This window comes from Setaria italica, chromosome III (assembly GCF_000263155.2).
Source record: "Setaria italica strain Yugu1 chromosome III, Setaria_italica_v2.0, whole genome shotgun sequence".
In the NCBI taxonomy this organism is placed as follows: domain Eukaryota; kingdom Viridiplantae; phylum Streptophyta; class Magnoliopsida; order Poales; family Poaceae; genus Setaria; species Setaria italica.
Window position 1 is genome coordinate 29320401 of NC_028452.1, and position 22180 is coordinate 29342580.

At 46.3% G+C, this 22180-nt stretch overlaps 2 protein-coding genes across 2 annotated transcripts; one reads left to right on the plus strand and one right to left on the minus strand.

The window, feature by feature from the left end:
• The first annotated feature begins 16855 nt into the window (after positions 1–16855).
• Positions 16856–17671, plus strand: LOC101763370 (protein MIZU-KUSSEI 1). The gene has a single exon (XM_004963841.1). The coding sequence runs from the start codon at positions 16856–16858 to the stop codon at positions 17669–17671; it is 816 nt and encodes a 271-aa protein (XP_004963898.1).
• Positions 17672–19704: 2033 nt separating this feature from the next.
• On the minus strand, positions 19705–21722 carry LOC101777414 (ras-related protein RGP2). Its single transcript, XM_004962434.2, has 2 exons — positions 21345–21722; positions 19705–20494 (listed from the first exon to the last, which is right to left on the minus strand). The coding sequence occupies exons 1-2, from the start codon at positions 21507–21509 to the stop codon at positions 20006–20008; spliced, it is 654 nt and encodes a 217-aa protein (XP_004962491.1). The 5' UTR covers positions 21510–21722; the 3' UTR covers positions 19705–20005.
• Positions 21723–22180: the final 458 nt, after the last annotated feature.

Consider the following 22180-nt stretch of genomic DNA (forward strand, 5'->3'; position numbering starts at 1 on the left):
ATGAGGATGGATCCAGTATCTACACCTGGACCATTTCCTTGGTTTCTATTCCTTGTGATTTGGATCTAATAACCGCAACGGTTTTGATGCGCATACGGTGGCGTGGTGGCTCGTGCGTCGGCGATGAAGTGCACGCGAGCATATTGGAAATCACGGTGGCACGGCCTAGGGGGCACGGGTGCGACGGTGATGTGCTCTGTGGATTGTGGCAGCAACGACGCGAGTGTGGCGGATAGAAATAAAAATGGATGTGCGCCCCAAGGGCTTTCGAAGGACGTGATGGCGTAACCCTAGCGACAAAATCTATGGGTTTTCCATTACTATGGTGCACACGCCGGATGGAGTCTATTGGTTTTCCATTATGCTTTTCACAGCGTGCCTCTGTGGTCCGCCAATCCTCGCACTCATGCTCGGTTGCTGGGCACCTATTTCAGGTTGGCGTGCCTCCGTGGCTCCGCTAGTCCTCGTCCTTGAGGGCTAGACGCCTATTTTAGGTCGGCATGCCTCCGTGGCTCACCAAGTCCTCATTCTCGGGGGTTGGGCGCCTATTTTAGGTCGGCGGGCCTTCGTGGCTCCACCAGTGCTCGTCCTTAGGGCTGGGTGCCTATTTCAGGTCGGTGTGCCTCCGTGGTTGTGCCAGTCCTCATCCTCGGGGGCTAGGCACCTATTTCAGGTCGGCGTGCCTCCACGGCTCCGCCAGTCCTCATCCTCGGGGGCTGGGCACCGATTTAGGTCGGCGTGCCTCCACGGCTCCGTCAGTCCTCGTCCTCTGGGGCTGGCCAACTATTGCAGGTCAGTGTGCCTCCGTGGCTCCACCAGTTCTCATCCTCGAGGGCTGGGCCCCTACTTCTAGTCGGCATGCCTCCGTGGTTTTGCCTATCCTTGTATTCAGGCACTAGGATCTGCTTCTTAGATCATTTTTTTCTTCTTTGACCATTGGACTAATTATACTAATCACTTCAATGCTCAGGGGCTACTCCTATGGAGTGCATCTTGCGATGTCCTCCATGTCCTTCGCTTTGACCTGCTAGATTCCTGACATCCTTCAACTCGCCACTCAACTTCGCTCTACGCGTATGACTCTGTGTTCGCTCGGATATTCTTCTTTTTTGAGCACTACACAGCCTATCAATCACTACGACGCCATCGCAGCTTCAACCGACCATATTTCAAGCTTCGCTACGATGACCTCAGGTTCCTGTTTGCCTACACATTGCTCGGGGGCCCCTACTTCTAGTCGGCATGTCTAAGTCAAATTGCTTTCCATGTATTGTAATCCAACTCAGATTGCTTTCCATGTAACAACCAAGTAGATTAGATTCAAATCGACTTATAACCCTAAGTCATCATCCTATATAAGGTGGCCAAGGTCTATCTCATCCAATCCAATCTATAAACAAGGCATCAACGCAAACCAATAGAAACCACCAGCATACAGAACGTAGGGTATTACTCTCTAGAAGCCCAAACCTATCTAAACCCTCATGTTCTCATGATCACCATCGAGTTCTTGGTCCCACGATCGCCTCTGCCTACAAATCAACCACTTGGGTAACCCCCTGGTGGACTGCCGGGGTACTAAATCCGACATTGATAAGTAAATTCAAAATTGTTTGAAACTTCTACACCTGACATAAATGTTTTATAGTGCTTGTAAAAATTATATTTTCATAAATAACACAAAAAATTTTGAGCAATTAGTTCACATGTCACTATAGGTTGAAACTCCTCATGAGTTATAGGGTGATTATGATAAGAAGATCAAATCAAGAATTTCATTATATCCCTTTCTTCTACCTTCGATTTTATATCATATTTCATAAGGATATATAATAGGGATAGGCTCTGGAATAGAACTAATAAAGCACAAAAAAGGTGGCAATCTAAATATTCCTACCTAATCTATCAGGATGGTCTTATTAATAATTCTAATGAGTTATCTTGGAATTTGGAATCGCATAAAAAAATCTATATTATGCTCACCCAAAGGCCGGGGGTGCACCTGAAATTTTCTAAGTCTCTGCATTGTGAAAGAAAATCATGTCGTCAGGCTGCCTGACTCTGCCGTGGCCCCCGAGCGCCACCTGCCTCCTCCCCGAGCACCGCCTGCTCCCCGCCTGGCTACATCTCATCCCCACCGGGCAGCCTCCCCGAGTGCCGCCTCCTCCCCGAGCGCCGCCTGCTTCCCGTCGGGCTGCCTCTCATCCCCATCAGGCCTCCTCATTGCCACCGGGCCACCTCTCATCCTCAGCAGGCCACCTCCTTCCCTAAGCGGCGCCTCCTCCCCGAGCATACGTGCTCCCCGCTGGGCCTCCTCGTCCCCACTGGGCCACCTCCCCGAGTGTCACCTTCTCCCCGCCGGGCCACCTCTTATCCCCGCCGGGTCACCTCTTTCCCCGAGAGATGTCTCTTCCCTGAGTGCCCGAGTGCCGCCTCCTCCACGCTGGGCCGCCTCCTCCCCGCCGGGCCGCCACCTCCCCGACCGATGGTTAGTTTTTTCCTTTTTTTAATTAAATTCATTAAGGAAAATGGATTGACTAGACAAACCTTAAATATGTATAAGAATATTAAATTTGACGCTTCTCTATTCTAAATTTTAGGACAATATGTTCTCTATTCTCAATTTTAGGACAATAATTGTTTCATTTTTATATGTTTGTACAATATATATCATTTTTGTGCTCAAGAATATAATAGTTACCTTTTTCAATTTTTATTCCATGCAACTGCAACATGATAATAAAATATTATGATTAGTTGTAACAATTATATGAGATGTAAACCAACAATTGTAAATTTCTTCCATTATTTTGGATAATCTTTTATTCTGAGCATTTAGTGAATTAATCAATTTTTTGTGTAATTATCATTGAAGTTAATGTTTGTGGAACCACGTGTATCTTATTACAATTTTATTTGGATAGTTTATGCTAACTATGGCAAGTGGAAGTTCTTTTTCCCGTGGTGGTGGCGGCCGTGGAGGTGGCCACCGTGGTGGTGGTAGGGGATAGTACATCTTCGAGGACCCTCACACTAGTTGTCAAGGACGTCACTTCACTAATGGATCCATTGAATTGCCAATAGACAATCGAAGGAGCGGATCAGTTCCCAACACAGTAATATTCTTTCCTTCTTTTAATTGATTTTTTTACTACATATGAATAAATTCTAAATTTACTTACATACAATGTAGCTTATCAACCCTATTAGATGGCTCAAAGATGTTGTCTTTTAGGATATATTTGGTACTACCATTGCGGCAGTGAGCTTTTGTGCGATTTTGGATCAAATCTTGGATGTGTTTTATTTGACTTACATGGGTGGAAACCCCATATTCACCAGAGATTGGAAGTTACAGGCTCATCTCACTTTCTATAGGGCACATCAGTTGACATGTACATTGTCCTAGATTTATAGTAGTGTACATGATCGTCCATGTGAAGCAAAGGAGAGTGCACTCATCCGTGCTCTAACTTATTTTGATGAAGTTGTAGGCTGCACGATTGCAGACCTTAACTATGTTCCATATCCAAGGAAGCGAGCCGGAGTATGAAATATGTAACATGCATGGTGTACCCTTACCCTTTTCTTATGGATTTGAACTTGTTTTCTCTAGGACCTTTAATTATTGATGTACGAACTTGCAATATTATCAGAACTGGTTATATTGTATTGTGGCATGGATGTACCCCTACAATTTTCTTATGCTAGCGGTTAGTTACAAGATAATAAAGTCTAATCCAGATTACAAAAGTCTTACAAGATAATTAATAAGTCTTACAACATAACTAATATGAAATGTTAATTTGTCCTTTATCGATTCTTCCTTCACAGTCATTACTAACTATGGCTTCATGGATTTATCAATGCTTGCTTCAACACGCTTGATTCTTCATTCATGGTCTTTGAACAGGTCCAATTCCTCATACTGATGTCCACTACACCTTCAACTCCAAGGATCCTTTGTTTTCCAGAGACAACAATGTGCTTCTTTGCATTCACAAGGTCGGTTATGTAGAATACCTATGCGACACACTCAACAAGTACCCATGGATCATCTTTGTAACCTACATTGGCTAGGTCTACAAGTGTCAACCCATAATTGTCATATGTAATGCCATTCACGTGTTTGAACCATTGGCATCGAAAGATGGGGATCCGAATATTCTCTCCATAGTCAAGTTCCCATATTTCCACTATGAAACCGTAGTAAGTTATGTTCTGCCTAGATGTATCAATCGCCTCTATGCGAACACCACAATTTTGATACGCCACGCTTTTGTTGTCCTTTGTGGTGTTATAAATGTGTATCCATTAATTTCATATGCTTGCCATGTGGTGACATTGCTTGATGGGTCAGATGCCAACCTGGTCAATGTTACTTCATCTGTGGAATTTGCTTCAAATAGCTACTCATGGTCCTTCAACCATGATAGGAAATGACGCTTTTGCTCTTTTATGATCCAATCCTCCGAGCGAACATTACTTTCTCCACGGACCTCATTTAGGTGTTGCTCGATGAAGGGCTCCACTATTGTGAGCTGTTGTAGAATGCTTGGATGCTCTTTCTCCAATTGTTGGTTGTCCTTGTCGATTAATCTTTTCATTCCAGTGGTACCTCTCCAAGACAATCTGCCCTCATGTCGGGATTCGGGTAAACCAATAGCTTTCTTATCTTTTGTGCAATCTATGCAGCAATCAACACTCTCTTTTGTATGGTAGCTCTCGATCATGCTGCCCTTTGGAAAGACCTTGTTTCTCATGTATCCATTGAGAGTCGACATGAACCGTTCATATGTCCACATCTGAAGGAAGTAAATGGGCCCTAGTTCAGTTATTTGTTGGACCATGTGGACCATGAGATGTTCCATGATATCGAAAAAGGACGGAGGGAAGCACATCTCGAGCTGGGCCTGAGTTTTTGACACAAACAGCTAAAGCCTAGCCAACTCAACATAGTCGATCACTTTCTACGAAATCATGTTGAAGAAGTAACACATCCGTGTGATAACCATCTTCACGAATACTGGTTTGATAGCCCAGATCACAATAGCAAGAAAAATTGTGATCATCACATGGCAATCATGAGAGTTATAGCCGGCAAGCGTCATGTCCTTCAATGAGACTAGTGACCGGATGTTGGATGAGAATCCGGTCGGCACTTTCAACCCGCGTGAGGGATATGGGTACCCCATGAGTCCCCACCGACCAGGATACTGGCCGGACCTGACAAGTGGGCCCACCTGACCGGGGCATGTGGGCCAAGGACATGAAGATACTTGGAGTACACGCCAAGGAGGCTGGACAATTCAAATCAGCCCAGATATTATGGGATATGTATTGTAATCCGACTCAAATCACCTTCCATGTAACTACCAAGTAGATTAGATTCAAACCGACTTGTAATCCTAGGTCGTTAGCCTATATAACATAGCCAAGGGCACCCCCCGAGGGTGTCCCAACACATCCCATATCAACTCTCACGCAATACAAGCCACCAAGCAAACAGGATGTATGGTATTACTCCCGGAAGGCCCGAACCTATCTAAAACCTTCGTGTCCCTTGTGCTCTCACGATCACCTTCAAGTTCTTGGTTTCACAATTTCCTCCACCTACAAATAAACCATTGGGTAACCCCCTAGGGTGATTGTGAGATCCTCCCCAACGAGCTCGACGGCATCTCGCCCCGGCGTCATCTTCCCTGAGAGCATGAAGGACATCCTTGCCAACTCAATCCAGCTTGACTTCGGGACCATGCGGGTGGATTCTGATGCCGATGCTTCCTTTGTCAACTCGGCGTCCATCGCCAGCTCAACGTCCGTTGGATCTGCACCACGGTTTCTTTTTTCCTGCAAGGGTTTTTCACTCGATTCGTTTGGAGCAATCGTCCCTCCGAGTTGCTGCATTTCTTGGGGTAGAGTTATTGGTGGAATCGGTTTGTGTGTCATTGAGTTTGAGATTGAAGTGAAGCTGAGTCGCGCTAAGCCATCAAAATCAATCCACAAAACGCTGCTTCCCCTGCAGTTCTTGTCATGAGGCAAGAGCTGGGTGCTACTATGCTTGCTCGCCAACTAGTGCCGTTCGCCAATTACTCCTGAGGTAAATGATACGATCAGGCAGAGGTCAGCATGTGCTGCTGTTGTTGCTTGCTCGTGAGAAAAGAAAATTCAGCTGAATTCTGCTAAGACCACGCGAAGATCTACCAGAGGAGTTTTTTTAGCACTTAAGCTAATCATACACAGGAGGTGTACACGAGGCTGTAGGTTTTGAACATAAAGGATCATCCACTTGCAGTGTGACCGCCTTGACCCGACATCAGCTTTGTCACCAAGTTCACCAATGGCTACCTCTTGCGGCTCGACGATGATCGCTAGCTCCGACTCGGTATGAATCTGTGGCAGAACCGCCCAAATTAACCTGACTAAAATGCATCTAAGTCGTCTAACACGCGGTTATGCACTTTAAGCAAGTCAACCTGGTCGACCATCAGATTTCATCTGATAAACCACTTACACAGGATCGAGAAGCATCGCTCACACAAAGGTGAGTAGCACAGAGATTACAACATGCCATCACATTAACTTAGTTCCACAATTTATTACATTAGAGTTTCTGAAATTCAAACAAGTTGCAAGGTTCGAAAAGTTGAATAAAACAAGCGGAAGCTAAACGTTGATACATGATATCACGACGAAGTCGATCATGACATCAAAAATCCCTGCCCTCGCCGTCCGAGGAAGGATCCCACTCGACTGTCCAGCCCGGAGGGAGCTGAGTAGGCCAAGTGGTGCCAGTAGCCAAACTATTAACATCACCTAAAAGGATTAAGCCACAACAAGGCTGAGCAACTAATACTCAGCAAGAGTGACCCGTCGGGTAAACTGTTTTTACCAAGACCTAGACATGCAATGCTTTCTAGCTCTGGGTTTACTTTGCCAAAAGCGTCTAAAATAGGTCCTTACTTTCAACATTTTAGCTCATGTTCTATGTTCTTTATCCAGTCCAGATTAGCAACTTATACTAAGCAAGCATAGTTTCCAAGCAATTAAAGAACAAGCATCAACTTTAATCTCGTCATCATATTCCATCGTTACTCAGTGCAGAATAGCAATCAAGTAGTCCCAAACTATGAGAGGCAGACGAATCGATTCGAATTTATTAACCATGCATGGCGGACCTAATCTCACGACATCCGCGCACCACGAGGGGTCGCTTCATTTGTCAGCCGTCCCCATCGATCCCTTAGGCACGTGTCAGGGCCAACTGCCTTTGGCATGCAATGCTCCATAATCCCGGCCTCTGCCGTACTATGACCGCACTTGCACCCACATGATGCACTATGGGAACGACGTTCCAAGGACAGCCGAGGGAGTATGCCACACCCCAGTTCACTCAGGTACTAGGCTTCCCCATCCCATACTAGGTATGAGATTAGTACTTTCAAACACTTGATCACGAATGCCGAGGCGTTTGGTTCCCTTTGCTTATTTTTAGCACGTGTCACATCGAATATTTAGACACTAATTAGGAGTATTAAATATAAACTATTTACAAAACCCATTACACAAGTGGAGGCTAAACGGCGAGATGAATCTATTAAGCCTAATTAATCCATCATTAGCAAATGTTTACTGTAGCAACACATTATCAAATCATGGACTAATTAGGCTTAATAGATTCGTCTCGCCACTTAGCCTCCACTTATGTAATGGGTTTTGTAAATAGTCTACGTTTAATACTCCTAATTAGTATCTAAACACTCGATGTGACGGGTGCTAAAAATAGGTCAAAGGAACCAAACACCCCCTTAAGCCATCAATAAGTTACTGTAAAATTTTGGGAGCCATTGGATGACTCAAAAAGGAATTACATGCATTTCATTATTAAAGGTAGCATGAGCTTAACTTTTTCTATCTCAAAAATTACAGTTCAACAGAGGGTGAAATTTAACCAGTAAGTTAAGGGTATGTTACAGGAGCTTTAGTAAATTTTCCATGATTTTTGGAGAAGGACAACTATTTACTCTATTTTCCTTTTAATTAAACATGCTTAACAAGGAAGGTGTTTTTCTTTCTGGTTTGCACAACAACTTATATTTTTCCTGCAAACTAGACAGCAAGACAAACTTAATCCAACTGGTTTCATATTTTTCTGAGCTCTGGATCAAAACTTATGCAAAAAGGAAGATTAAATCTTAGATTCCCAAAATAAAGTTAAAACAGTGACTTCAAGTGCTAGACCAGAGCCCTAACCATTTTTATGAGCTTCTACACATAGAACCAAGCATCACAGAGTTGGTTTTACATTTTTCTCACTTTTCTTCTATTTATTAGGATTTAAAAGACCTAAACCATGATTAAAAGCATAGGATATTATTTACAATAGTAGCATGGGCAAACTTATTTTTCCTAGGAACTAGACAGAGCAAGGATTCCAACAAAAGTGGCTTGGCATTTTTATGATTTTTCTACGATTTACTGGGCATTTACAAAGTTTAACCCTTTTTCTGCCTATATTTAAAAAAATAAAAAGCCGTGGTAAACTTGCAAGCTACCACTTGAGTCTATGGTTTAACTATGTAGGGGTCCTTGAGTGTTGCGCCCAGGCCCCTGGAAAGAATGGGGAAGACGCAATGTCATCCCCGGGGGCACGCGCCGCGGCGGCGAGGAAATCCCCGGCGGTTTGCCGGCGGGGATGAGCCAACAAGTTGCCGGAGGAGCGCAGGGGCTCACCTAAGCTCGATTTGGCGGGGTTGGGGTGACAGAGATGGCCGGCAGGGGTCAAAACATGGCGGCGGCGACAGAGCTTGGCGGGCGGCGGTGCAGACGGCGTTCCGGCACACCGGCGGCATTGGGGAGGCCACGGGCTGCTCGGAGACGTGCGCGAAGGGGTGGCAAAGCGGGCGGAGAAGTTGTCGGAGTGTGGGGTGGCGTGAAGGTGTGAGCTCCACGGGAGCCTAGCGGCAGCGCAGAGGAGGAAGCAGAGGCGCGATTGCGGGCGGTGGCAAAGGGTGGCGCTAACGGTGAGTGCGACCCTTTTATAGGGCAGCGGTGGAGCGGAGGGTTGAGGCGGGGCTCTGGTGGCGGGAGGATAAGGCTGGGGAGCAACGGGTGCGCGGGCGAGGCGGTCGGCGGTTGGCCAGCCCAGCGTTCGCCCCGTCCTGTCACAGGCACGGGTTGGGCGCCATGGCTCTCGCCCTATCACTGTCTCGCCGGGGACAGGCCGCATGTGGGCGAACGTGCCCCAGGCGCGTGGGCGTCAAGGTTGCTTCGGGCAGTAAGCCTGACCAGCTTTGGGAGCTCCTTTCTCTAGATTTTGCAACTAAACTTTCAAAACTCCTTTAAACAAACTTGTTCAACTCTGGACATGGTTCAAACTTGGTTTAAGGGGTTTGTTCAGATTGTGAAAGAATTTGGAGATATCTCAAGCCAAAGTTGCCAAAAATCTGTAATTTCAGACTAAGCAAAATTTAGCCAAGAGGGTGGAGTTTCAGGAACTTAGCTATGTTTGAGTTGACTTTAGGGCAGCTTCTAAGTTGAATTAGACCAAAGTGTTATTAAAGGAGTTGCTCTCCAAACTAAGGAATTAAACTTCTATTTAGGGTATTTCTTGATTTTAGTTCAGAAATTTGGAGGAACGCCCTCGCCAAGGGGTGCACTCTGAGCAGTTTTCAAGACTTAGTGTTGTAGCGCCCAGCGGCCGAGTTGACTGTTTTACACAACTTTGACCAAGATTTTGGACAGGTTTGGATTCGATTTGGACCAGAGTCAGTGTAGCAAAGTTGGAACACACTCGAGGTACTACAACTTTTATTAAGGGCCTGACTTGAGTTTAGATATGAAGTCATGAGATAACAGGTTGCAAAGTTGGAGGAAAACTTGAATTCCAGGACTTAGGTGGTTTATTGGGTTCTTTAGTTCTCCGGTTTTGATTCCTATTTTTGACTTCCTCCCACTCCGAAATGGTCAAAGTGCCTTTAACAAAAGTTGTTTGAAATTAAAAGTTTTACAACTCTTATTTGGGAAAAAATTTAAGTTTGCATATAAAATCTCAAGTTTTATTTTAAACTCCAAAAAGAGCTTCTTAAGGTTAAAAGGGTCATTTCACCTCTTTGCTTAGTGATTAACCAGAGTTGTTACAGAATCCACTTAAGTCATATATTTTAAGTCGACGATCAAGCTAAGTCGGCACAAATCCATAAACCTACATAGGCCTCAGCTCCTCCATGTCTTTGTGACTTTCGCCGACCACCTTGGTTGCACCCCGACTACTTACACAGCTTGGTCCGTCCACTACATGAGCGGTCGAGGACTACACCCCATGGGTGCCCAGCTCATGCTGGTGCTTTTTCGCACAGTTCCGACTACTTTGTGATCTCCTTCATGTCTTGTACGTCTTCTCTTAACGATTACTAAAGTACACGGGTAGCACACGCCTTAATCCGTGAAACCTTGACTCATCCTGCATGTCTCCTATATGCGAGCATTAGGTCAGCCCCAGCACTATAGCCTAAGATAAGCCATCCTCTCCGTGAGCAGTGGTCAGCAGGGCTAGGTGCTTAAATGTAACAGACTAACTACCTGGGGAAATTACATGACCTACAAGAGCAGGACGTGCAAGAATTTATTTCTACAGTGAAATAAATTTCCGAGTTGTTCAATTATTATATGATCTACACTATGCTACATAACATTTGTATTGTCCTTTTCTATCTCAAAAAAAACTCGGCGTGCCTCCTATCACCCAGCCGACCTCTCTGGCTCGGGGTGGGAGATGACTCGGCGAGCCTCCTGCTGCTCAGCCGACCTCTCTGGCTTGGGGCAGGAGGCGACTCGCTATACTTCCGCGACTCGGCCGGCTCCCAGGCTCGGGGGCTGAATGTCACAAATGACTCGGCGTGCCTCCCATCGCCCGGCGGACCTCTTTGGCATGGGACGAGAGGTGACTCGGCGTACTTCTACGGCTCGTCTTGCTCCCAGGCTCGGGGGCTGGGCCCCGCAGGCGACTTGGCATGCCCCCTGTCGCCCAGCTGACCTCTCTGGCTTGGAGTGGGAGGTGACTCAACATGCTTCCTCAGCTTGACCGGCTCCCAGGCTCGGGTGCTAGACACCGGATAGGACTCAACGTGCCTCCCGTCGCCCAGGCGACCTCTCTAGCTCAGGACGACAGGCGACTCGACGTGCTTCCTCGGCTCATCTGGCTCCCATGCTCAGGAGCTCGGTGCCGCAGACAACTCGGCGTGCCTCCCATCGCCCAGCCGACCTCTGTTGCTCGGGGCGCGATGCGACTCGATGTGCTTCTGCGGTTCCACCAATCCTCATTCTCGGGGGCTGAGTGCCTATTTCAGGTTGCCGTGCCTCCACGGCTCCGCCAGTCCTCATCCTCGGGGACTCGGCGCCTATTTCAGGTCGGCATGCCTCTGAGGCTCTGCCAGTCCTCATCCTCGGGGGCTCGGCACCTATTTCAGGTCGGCGTGCCTCTCTGGCTCCGCTAGTCCTCATCCTCGGGGGCTGGGTGCCTACTTCTGGTCGGCACACCCCTATGGCTTCACCCATCCTTGTGTTTAGGCACTAGGACCTGCTATTGGGATCAACTTTCTTTTTCTTCTTTGACCATTGGACCAATTATACTAATCACTTCGATGCTTGGGGGCTACTCCTATGGAGTGCGTCTTGCGATGGCCTCCATGTCCTTCGCTTTGACTTACTAGATGCCTTCCATCCATCAACTTGGCACTCGACTTTGCTATGCGTGTTTGGCTCCACGTTCGCTTGGACTTTCTTCCTTTTTGAGCACTATGCAGCCTCCCCATCACCATGACGTCATCACAGCTTTAGCTGACCACATTCCAAGCTTTGCAGCGATGACCTCAAGTTCCTATTCGCCTACATATCACTCGGGGAATTGAGCGATATGGGTACCCCATGGGTCCCCACTGACCAGGATACTGGCTAGACCTAACAAGTAGGCCCGCCCGACCTGGGCATGCGGGCCAAGCACATGAAGATACTTGGAGTACACGCCAAGGAGGCTGGGCAATTCAAATCAGCCCGATTATTGCAGGATACATATTGTAATCCAACTCAGATGACCTTCCATGTAATTACCGAGTAGATTAGATTCAAACCGACTTGTAACCCTAGGTCATCATCCTATATAAGGCGGCCAAGGGCACCTCCCGAGGGTATCCCAACACATCTCATATCAACTCTCATGCAATACAAGCCACCAAGCAAAGCGGACGTAGAGTATTACTCCCCGGAGGTTCGAACCTGTCTAAAACCCTCGTGTCCCTTGTGCTCTCGCGATCACCTTCGAGTTCTTGATTTCACAATCGCCTCCAGTTACAAATCAACCACTTGGGTAACCCCTGGTGGAATGCTGGGCTTATAAATCGAACACCGCGCAAGCACTTGCACATAGCCAATCTCTCATCTGGTGTTAAGTTGTAGTTACCTGGGGGAAGATATGGCTTACCATTAGGAAGTTCTTGTGGGTGGAGCTCTAGCCTGATTTGAGGCTCAACTAGATCCTTACGTGATTTTAATCCATCCTTTGCCTTGCCTGATAAGCCAAAGAATCCGATAGTGTTATCGAATACATTGTTCTGAATATGCATCCCATCAATGGCATGGTACCCCGCCAGCTCTCGCCAATATGGCAAATACTTCAAAAAGATAGACATCTTCTTAAATGTCATGTCTACAACATGTGTAGTTTCAGCCCACTTCCTTCCCCTTTTCGAACTATCAGCACCACCTAATGACTTCTTACCAAGTTTGAACTTGACTTTCTCGCACATTTCAAATACTATTTTACCCATAGCCGGTTTTGGAGCAAAATCATTCTCATTGGTGCCATCAAAAAAGTCCTTCATCCTGCAGTATTTGTGCATCTTCAATAAGAAGCGCATATGCTACATGAACGCTGTCTTCATAGATCCCTTAAAATACACATATGATGATCCATCCAAGCAAACTACACATGCTTTCTTACCTTTTACCTAACCTATCAGGGCAAATAGGCCAGATAATCATTGATCATAATAAAGATAATGGCCCTTAGTGTGAAGTGCTCCTGTGTGTACTCATCCTACATCCAAACCCCATTTTCCCAAAGCTTATGCATATCTTCCATCAATGGCTCAAGGAAAACATCTATGTCAATCCCATGTTGCTTCGGGCTTTAAATGAGAATGGTTAGCAAAAGAAACTTTCTTTTGTGACATAGCAATGGGGAAGGTTGTATATGGTCATCAGCATTGGCCATGTGCTGTGTGTGTTGCTTCTTTCACCAAAAGGATTCATCCAGTTTGTACTCAAAACGAACCATACATTCCTTTTTTTCATCTTAAAACACTTGATGATTGGCATCGAAGGTCTCCACTAGCGAGCATCGGAAGGATGTCGAAGCTTTCCGTCAGCCTTTACTAACCGATCAGCATGCCAAGTCACCATTTCAGCGCTCTTTGAGTTTGACAACAAACGCTTCCGATGGTCCACCACCGGGCAAGTGCCACATCACCAAGGCAGGAACTCCGCGCTGAGTCGTCGTGTTAGTACCTATACAGGACTCGTCCTCCACTTGAGCACTACCACTTTTCTTTGCACCCTTCTTCCTCTTATTCCTGATGGAGGAACTGACATGGTCCTCCTTGAAATCGGCGTTACTTTTATAATGGTTAGTAGCGCAATTTGGACAATTTTCCAATGCTGCGTACACACCGCGGTATAATATGCAGTGGTTTCTGCATGTGTGTATTCTTTGCACATGTATCTTTAATGGATTGATAATCTTCTTTACTCTTTATGTGCTTTTTGGCACAAAGTTAGGCTTCGGTAGCAACTTGCCTAGCAGAGTAAGGAGATCATTGAAACTATTGTCTGACCAGCCGAATTTAGCTTTCAGGATCAGAAGATGAAGGATGAAATGCAACACTGTCCACTCCTTCCCACATCCCTCATACATACGGTCCTTTGTTGCCTTCTTGAGTGTCTCAAAATTCTCTAACCCTTTAGCACTCCCTACCAACACTTCCGGTTCAATGTGGCGTAAAATGTCCTCCATATCAACATCATGTTCCTTGTCCACCTGTGGTTACACACGTGCATCTATTTGATCACCATTTTGATCTCCACGATCATAATCATCATCAATCATAACATGATCATTTTTGTTTGCATCATCACCACCCACTTCATTAGAGCCAGTATCGATGTCTGTGTTGTTGAAAGTACCTCCTGCCTCACCATGGTGGGACCAAATTGTGTATCCATCCATAAAATCTCACTCTATCAGATGCCTTTTGATGACATCAGTATCCTCCCATACAATATTGTTGCTACAGTCTAAACACGGACAACGTATTTTCTTTTTCTTGCAAATGCGAGCGTGCTTCTCCGCAGCCTCCACAAACTTTGATACCTCTAACATGAATGTATCTAAATGTCATGTATGACATACATCCATGATCTATGATCCATCTATGGCGGAACACCTCGGATTAACTTGGCTAAAGCACATTTAAGTCGCCTAACATGTGATCATATGCTTTAATCAAGTTAACTCGACGATCCGTCAGATTTCATCCGATAAACCACTTATACAGGACCGAGTTAGCATAGCTCACACGAAGGTGAGTCATTCCAGAGAATACAACAGATCATCCAAGTTAACCAAGTTCAACAATTTATTCCAACACTAGTTCGAAAATCAGAGTTTTACAAGTTCAAGAGCAGCGGAAAAAGGTAAATATAGCAGAAGCTAGCGCTGGGGTCGGATGTCCCTGATGAGGCCGATCAGGACATCAGTGATCCCTTTCCTCACCGTCCGAGGAGGGATCCCACTCGACCGTCCACCCAGGAGGAAGCTGGGGCAGCCAAGTGCCAACAGCAGCAAACTCAGAAGCTTTAACTTCACCTGAAAGAGATGCCACAAGCAAGGCTGAGCTGCTAAGCTCAACAAGACTTAACCGACCGGTGGAAAAACTACTCCACCAACATCTAGACATGTTGGCTGAGGGGTTTGTTTTGCCAAAAGCGACTACAGTAGGTCCTTACTTTCAATATTTTAGCTTAGATTCTAAGTTCATTAACCAGCCTACATTGGCAACTTATGCTAAATAAACATAGTTTCCAACAACAATGTGTAGAACAAGCATTGAAATCATATCATCATCATGTTCCATCTTTCCTCAGTGTAGCATAGCGATCAAGCAGTCTCAAACTGTGAGAGGCAGATGAATCGATTTGAGTTTCTTAACCATGAATAGTGAACCTAATCTCATGACATCCGCGCACCACAAAGGGTCGCTTCCTGTCTCGGCCGTCCCCATCAATTCTCAGGCACGTGTCAGGTCCAAACTTCCCTTGGCATGCAATGCTCCACAGTCCCGACCTCTTGTCGTACTATGGCCGCACTTGCACCCACATGATGCACCATGGGAACCTTGTTCCAGGGACAGCAGGGATATAAGCCATGCCCTAGTTCAATCAGGTACTAGGCTTCCCCATCCCATACTAGGTATGAGATTAGTACTTTCAAACACTTGATCACAAACACCAACACTTTCCGACCTTAAGCAACTTCATATAGACAGACGGGGCGATCCACCGACCACCAAAAGAGTTCACCAGGCCCTGCCCCGTCCATCGTCCTTATAGTTGTAACCAGAAGGAGAACAACCAACTCCTACAACTCGCGAGTGACAGGAAATCACTCGACTTTTACCGAGTCCTATTAAGCAATGCAACTACTCGGGCTTATCCGACTAGTGTTCAGATCAAGGGAACTTTACTAAGTATTTAAATTATTTTGAATTTTTTTGAAACCACTCTGCTGGCCAGCACTGAGCCTCTGTGCTGGTGCTCGCCAGTGCTGTGCCCCTCCATATAAACCCCCGCCGGGCTCGAAAATTTTCAAGTCCTGGCGCGAAATCTAAACTACGCCGTCAGGCTGCCAAAATTTCACGCGGAACCGCTGCCCTCCTCGACGCCACCATCGGTCATCAGAGTGCCACCACCCGCAGCGACCCCCTCCCAAGCATCGCCGCCTCACCTCCCGAGCGCCGCCGCCTCGACGCCGCCGCTACCGCCCGCGGCCACCTCCACACCCGCTAGTCCTCCCACGGCCGCCGCTCCTCCCCGACACCACCTCAACACCGCCGCCCTCCCGGAGCGCCGCCGCAGCCCGCGCCCACCTATCGACCCACCGGTCCTCCCCCAGCCGCCGCTCCTCCGCCACGCCTCCCTCCTCCTTGCCGACTAGAAACTGGAAGAATATGCCTACCACTATAAAGGCTGTATTGTGGGCCACATTGAAATCACTTTTCCTGAAGGTCAAGAGGAATCCGCAAGAGGAAATTGAGTGGAGCAGTGCCTGCAGATGAAATCTGGATGTTGAGGTTCGATCTTTATCAAGCGGTCGAGGTTTGTCCAAGGTAAACATATGTTCATTTTCAGTTGACTAATTAGCGCTTCCCTTATCTTTACAGTAATTATGCAAGTGTCGTTGGTTTGGTAAAAACGACGAACAAGACGCGTAGGAAGCACAGCTACCGTTTCATCCAAAGAACAAAGCGGATTAGTAAGTTTCGCATCTACATGGGAATACACTGAGAAAGCAACTCAATATTTTGTCTTCTGTCATGTGATGCCGCATGAGAAACAGCTATTCCTATGTTCCTCCTCAACAGCTACGAGACTCTTCAAGCCTGCCTATACATAGCAACATTCTGCTTGCCATCTGCCAAGAACAAGATACCAACTGCAAAGTACTGCTACAAAAATTGCCATCTCTTATCTTCGTCTTGGAAGTTGGAACATAGTTTGTAGCATAGGAATTAATCTATTCAGCATGAAGAAGAAGTCAAGGGCATCCAACTACCTGTGCATCGCACCCATCTTTAGCTCCTGCGTGTCCTCCGGTAAGCAGCCGTCAAATGACGCCGGCAGGAACCGCCTGAGCTTCTCTTTCCCGGACAGTCTCGCTGGCGGCAGCAAGGACCAGCGCCAGCAGCAGCAGCCAGAGGAGCAGAATTCAGAGAGCATCATCGATCCAGCCGCCTCTATCATTACCAGGAAGGACGGCCGGCACTGCACTGTCATCGTGGGCACCATCTTCGGCCACCGCACCGGCCGCGTCACCTTCTGCGTGCAGCGCGACGCCGCCGTGCCGCCCCCGTTCCTCTTCGAGCTCTCCGTCCCGATGCAGTCCCTCGCTACCGAGATGGCCTCAGGCCTCCTCCGCATCGCGCTCGAGTGCCACCGCCCCAGCGGCACACCTCACGACGGTGGCGGCGGCGGAGGATCCAACGCTGCTGCGGGCGGAAGCACGAGCAGGAACGTGTGGAAGGCGTCATGTAACGGCCGCGACGTGGGGTACGCCGTGCGACGGCGTCCGACGAAATGGGATCGGCGCGTGCTGGAGAGCATGCGGACGATGACAACCGGCGTTGGTATGCTCCCGCCCGCGGTGGCGCTTGAGGGGCCCAACGATGAAAACCTGCAGGACGACGGCGGCGCTGGGGAGGTGCTGTACATGCGGGCAACGTACGAGAGGATCGTGGGCTCCAGGGACGCCGTATCCTACCACCTCATCAGCCCCGGGACTGCCGGCGGCAGCCCACCTCAGGAGCTAAGCGTCTTCTTACTGCGGACCAGGGGTGACTGAGATCACGAGCATAATATTCTACGTATGCATCGCACTGTAGTATGTAGCTTGTTTTCAATTTTTCATGTGTATGTAATATGATGTTGGTTGTGTACTTCTAAGCTATGGTTACTTGTTAGTTGTTACGTGGACATAATGGCATGTGTATAAGCAAGTGATTGTGTCAGTATATGTAAATTAATTTCGCATCAACCTAGCCAACTGCACGTGGATTTCAATGTATTTCAATCAAAAGTATTCAAAGTTCTAGGCTCCAACAATTGTATTACATATAGAAATTCAATCTAAAAAGCAAAAGAATTACATAGAGTTCACTGCATAATTTCAAGTTAGAAAGCCACCTAAAGACTTCTATATCTACATAAATCATTACATGAAAAATTTCTTTTAGAGCAACAGTAGTGGATCCCCTTTCCACAATCCTTGTAGTCTTGTAGTGGCAAGGACCTTGTGTGATCCAAATAAAAAAGGAACCTTGTGTGATAGTGAGTCTATTTCTCCCTACAGCGAACTGTTGACAATAAAAAATTGGCAAATTTTGGTAATTTTACAAGTCATGAACGAAAATAACAATAATTCGGGATTTCAGTTTCATTCCATTAAGATATAAGGAAGCTCTTGAACCAACAGCAGAAAGAGGTGAAATCACAGATTTGAGGTTACCAAGACGAAGTCCTCGTGGAGATGATCAAAACAGGCATATGGTTTGCTCAATCACATAGTCCAATTGAGAAATTTATGGCGGTCAGGAACACGAAATTCATAGGAAACCAGAAATACAAAATTTCTTAGGAGACTAGAAGTGTTCATCGCATATCCAATGAGACCGGAGATTTCCTTCATATTTGGCGGAAATTCCGAGGTGATCAGAATTTTATCATATTGGCCGTACATCTTGAAAGGTTTATATCTAAAAGAGATTTGTGATCCATTTTTATTGTATATTTTATTTTTAATTAGGTAAGACCTCCCTACTATATAAATAGCTAAGGTTGACTTGGGACATCCAATTGACAAAATCCATGTTGGTTTAAATTTTCAACAATAATTCTTGTCTTTCGGTCAAAAAAACCATAGTTTTTGTCTTCTCTGATCTTCACGGTGTTAGAGGACATGTTTGTTTATTAGTGAAAAAAGTTTCTAGTCCAGAATTGCTAGTAATGCTACGGCCTATTCAACAAAGCATATATGTTCACCTCAATTGCTACTGAGCTTCTCCAAGTCCGTTTGTTTCAGCCCCGATGCAATGCAAAAAAAATTTTAGCCTATCATGCTGGATTCTAATACTCCAAAACCACGCCAACAAGAGAGTCGGCATGTGCTACAATTAGACTGAGCTAGTAGTTTGTAACTCAAGCTCGTGCACTGCATTTATTTAATTCGTCCGCAGTGATGAAAGAATCAAAGGTGATAGATTCCAGTCTGTCATCCTAACCCACTGGAATAATATCAAAGGATCTATTAACACTGATGAACTTTGAGAATTGATAAAATAAAATCATATAAACAATCGAAAAGGTGGCATGAACAGCTCAGATACGACGACATTCAGAAACTTCCAGAATGAAAACCGCTCGCTAACTAGCTAGACCAAAATGCTGCATAACTGCTCAATAATTCCAATACCCACTGTAATGATGGAGCAAGAGTGACTGGATACCAGCCTGCAACAACACAATTAGGAATAGGCTGCATATTTGCCTTGTTTGGATACCACGGGCTAAACTTTAGCCATGTTACATTGGATGTTCGGATGCTAATTAGGAGGACTAAACATGAACTTAATTACAAAACTAATAGCAGAACCCCTAGGCTAAATCGCGAGACGAATCTATTAAGCCTAATTAATAATCCATCATTAGCGAAATGGTTACTGTAGCACCACATTGTCAAATCATGAACTAATTAGATTTAATAGATTCGTCTCGCGATTTAGCCTAGGGGTTATGCAATTAGTTTTGTAATTAGCCTATGTTTAACACTCCTAATTAGTGTCCCGAAATGCTGAGAATATAACGAAGTGTCAAGTAAGGTTAACAAAATCACACTTGAGTTGATGTAGCTTTGACTATATAATTATAAGATATACTGCAGTGCCGTGTAACTTCCAGAATGTAAAGGGAATGAATCCTAATACACACATCTAACTTCTGATTCAGAAACACTGAACAAACTGCATATGCTCCAGCAAGTTCACACAACAAAGAAAAGGAAAATAAAAGATAAGAGTAGATATTCCCTCCACACCATTTGTGACTACTATGCTCCGCTTTCTACCAACATTTCTCGTCCAAGGTTCTCTATAATATGATGTCTGAAGCCCGATTATACATTTTAAGTAGAGCAGCATGCCCTCTTGGTGTTTCCAGAAGTGCTGTCAATGCTGATGGTCTTTCCCTGGGAAGGCAGTGGAGCTGCTGCAGCTGCCACTTCTTTGGCCGCCAGCGCTTTCCTGTTGACAATGCCATAGACCTCCGAGATGATAGTCTGGAAGGCTTCCTCCACGTTTACAGCCTCCATAGCTGATGTTTCCAGGAAGAATAACCCTTCCTTTTCTGCCAACGCTTTGCCTTCATCCTCAGAGATGGCTCTCAAGTGTGTCAGGTCAGATTTGTTGCCGACCATCATGATTACGATGCTGGAGTCCGCATGGTCACGGAGCTCACGAAGCCACCTGTGAACATTGTCGAAGCTCTGCCTCTTTGTGATGTCATATACAAGTAGGGCTCCCACAGCCCCGCGGTAGTATGCACTTGTAATGGCACGGTACCTCTCCTGCCCGGCTGTGTCCCAGATCTGAGCCTTTATTGTTTTGCCCTCCATCTGCGAAAGAAGACTAAACACAATCAGACATTGAAGAAAATAGCGGCGGCAATAAATTCACGCTCATAACGACAAGAGGCTGTCCAGTACAGTACAGGATTGCAAACGCAGCGTGAGAACATTTTTCGTATCAAAGGTATCAGTGAGTCACAATGTGAAATTGTGAATAAACAAAAGGGAGAAACAGGACCAGCCTAATTAAACAGCGGTGTACTGCAAAATAAAAATTGAACAGGGGGGGAAATCTTAAGATGACAGTTTGGTTTCACCTAACACCCAAGGACAGACAGGATGCCACATACAGACCGGAGGCAGTAGCTGGCGCATCTATCAATCAATCTACATCAACCAATAAAATGATGTGATTCAGGGCAGTACTCCCTCCGATCGTAGCTTGGGAAGTGTGTTCTCCTCGCGATCACGCTTCCCGAGCGACAGATGAAAAGGGACGGAGGGAGTAAAGTCTGATCTAGCCAGCAAAATGATTTCGCTAGGACACGGCAAAAATTCCATGGTAACACCTAGTGTATGAACCGAATAATTATCAGGAGAGGGGGGGGGGGGGATAAAATCGACACGACAATGCATTCGCTACATGTGAACAGATGATTTCCCAATAATCCCACGAAGATTTGACGCATCATTTCAATGTCCCGAGAAAGAAAGACTCGTCAAGCACCACGCATGACGAAACGGGCAGCTTTATCGGGACGGCTATCAAACGCAATCTCGGCGACATCATTCGCTCCATGAAGGCCACCAAGACCGAGATCTGGCGGGTTCGGATCGAGACGAAAGCTTCCACGGGCGCGCGCGTGTGGAACAAAGTGAGGAGGGAACGGCAGCAGACCTGCAGGGACTTGGTGGCGAACTCGACGCCGATGGTGGACTTGGAGTCGAGGGAGAAGTGGTTGCGCGTGAAGCGAGAGAGGATGTTGGACTTGCCGACGCCGCTGTCCCCGATGAGCACCATCTTGAAAAGGTACGAGTACTCGTGATCCACTCGCCCGCCCATCTCTCTCCCCTGCCCTCCTGCTCGTCCGGAGATGAGATCCCTTCTCGGTGGTGAGGAGGTCCTGAGGGAGGAGGCGCCCAAGAAAGGAAGGGGGATTCGTCTAGGAAGAAGAAGAGGGGAAAGTAGGGGAGTGGTGGCCTGGCCTTGCGCTGGTGGGTGGTGGTGGGAGAGCACTCGCCCAGCTAACAAACCCCTCCAAAGGGAATTGCGAGCCCAGCCTCCCTTCGATTGCTCCCATTTCAGTCCTGGCCCCTGGGCCCGTATAAGTTTAGGTTAGAAAAAAAAATGTCGGGCTCTCTCTGTTTCTACAGCAGATCAGTATTCCAAATATTAGAGGTGGAAAACTTAATCTTATTTATTGAAAATAATATAATTTCTTCCTTTTTACAACAATAAACCATGTGGCATAAAAAAAATATACACCAAGAAAACAAGAGACTTGTACAAGTATAGCAGTAATAACAACAAAAGGAACAATTAAAAAACCAAACAATAGTTTGGATGCTTAGCCCACGTGACCTATCAATGATCAAAACATGTGGTTTGGTATCTATGTATCCTATTAATGTGGTTATTTTAATTTTCAGTCCGTACATTCATGGTGTTATAAATCGTTGTCGCTACGGATCTCCAATCCGCTGTCCCAAATCCCATCTAAGAACATGATGGGA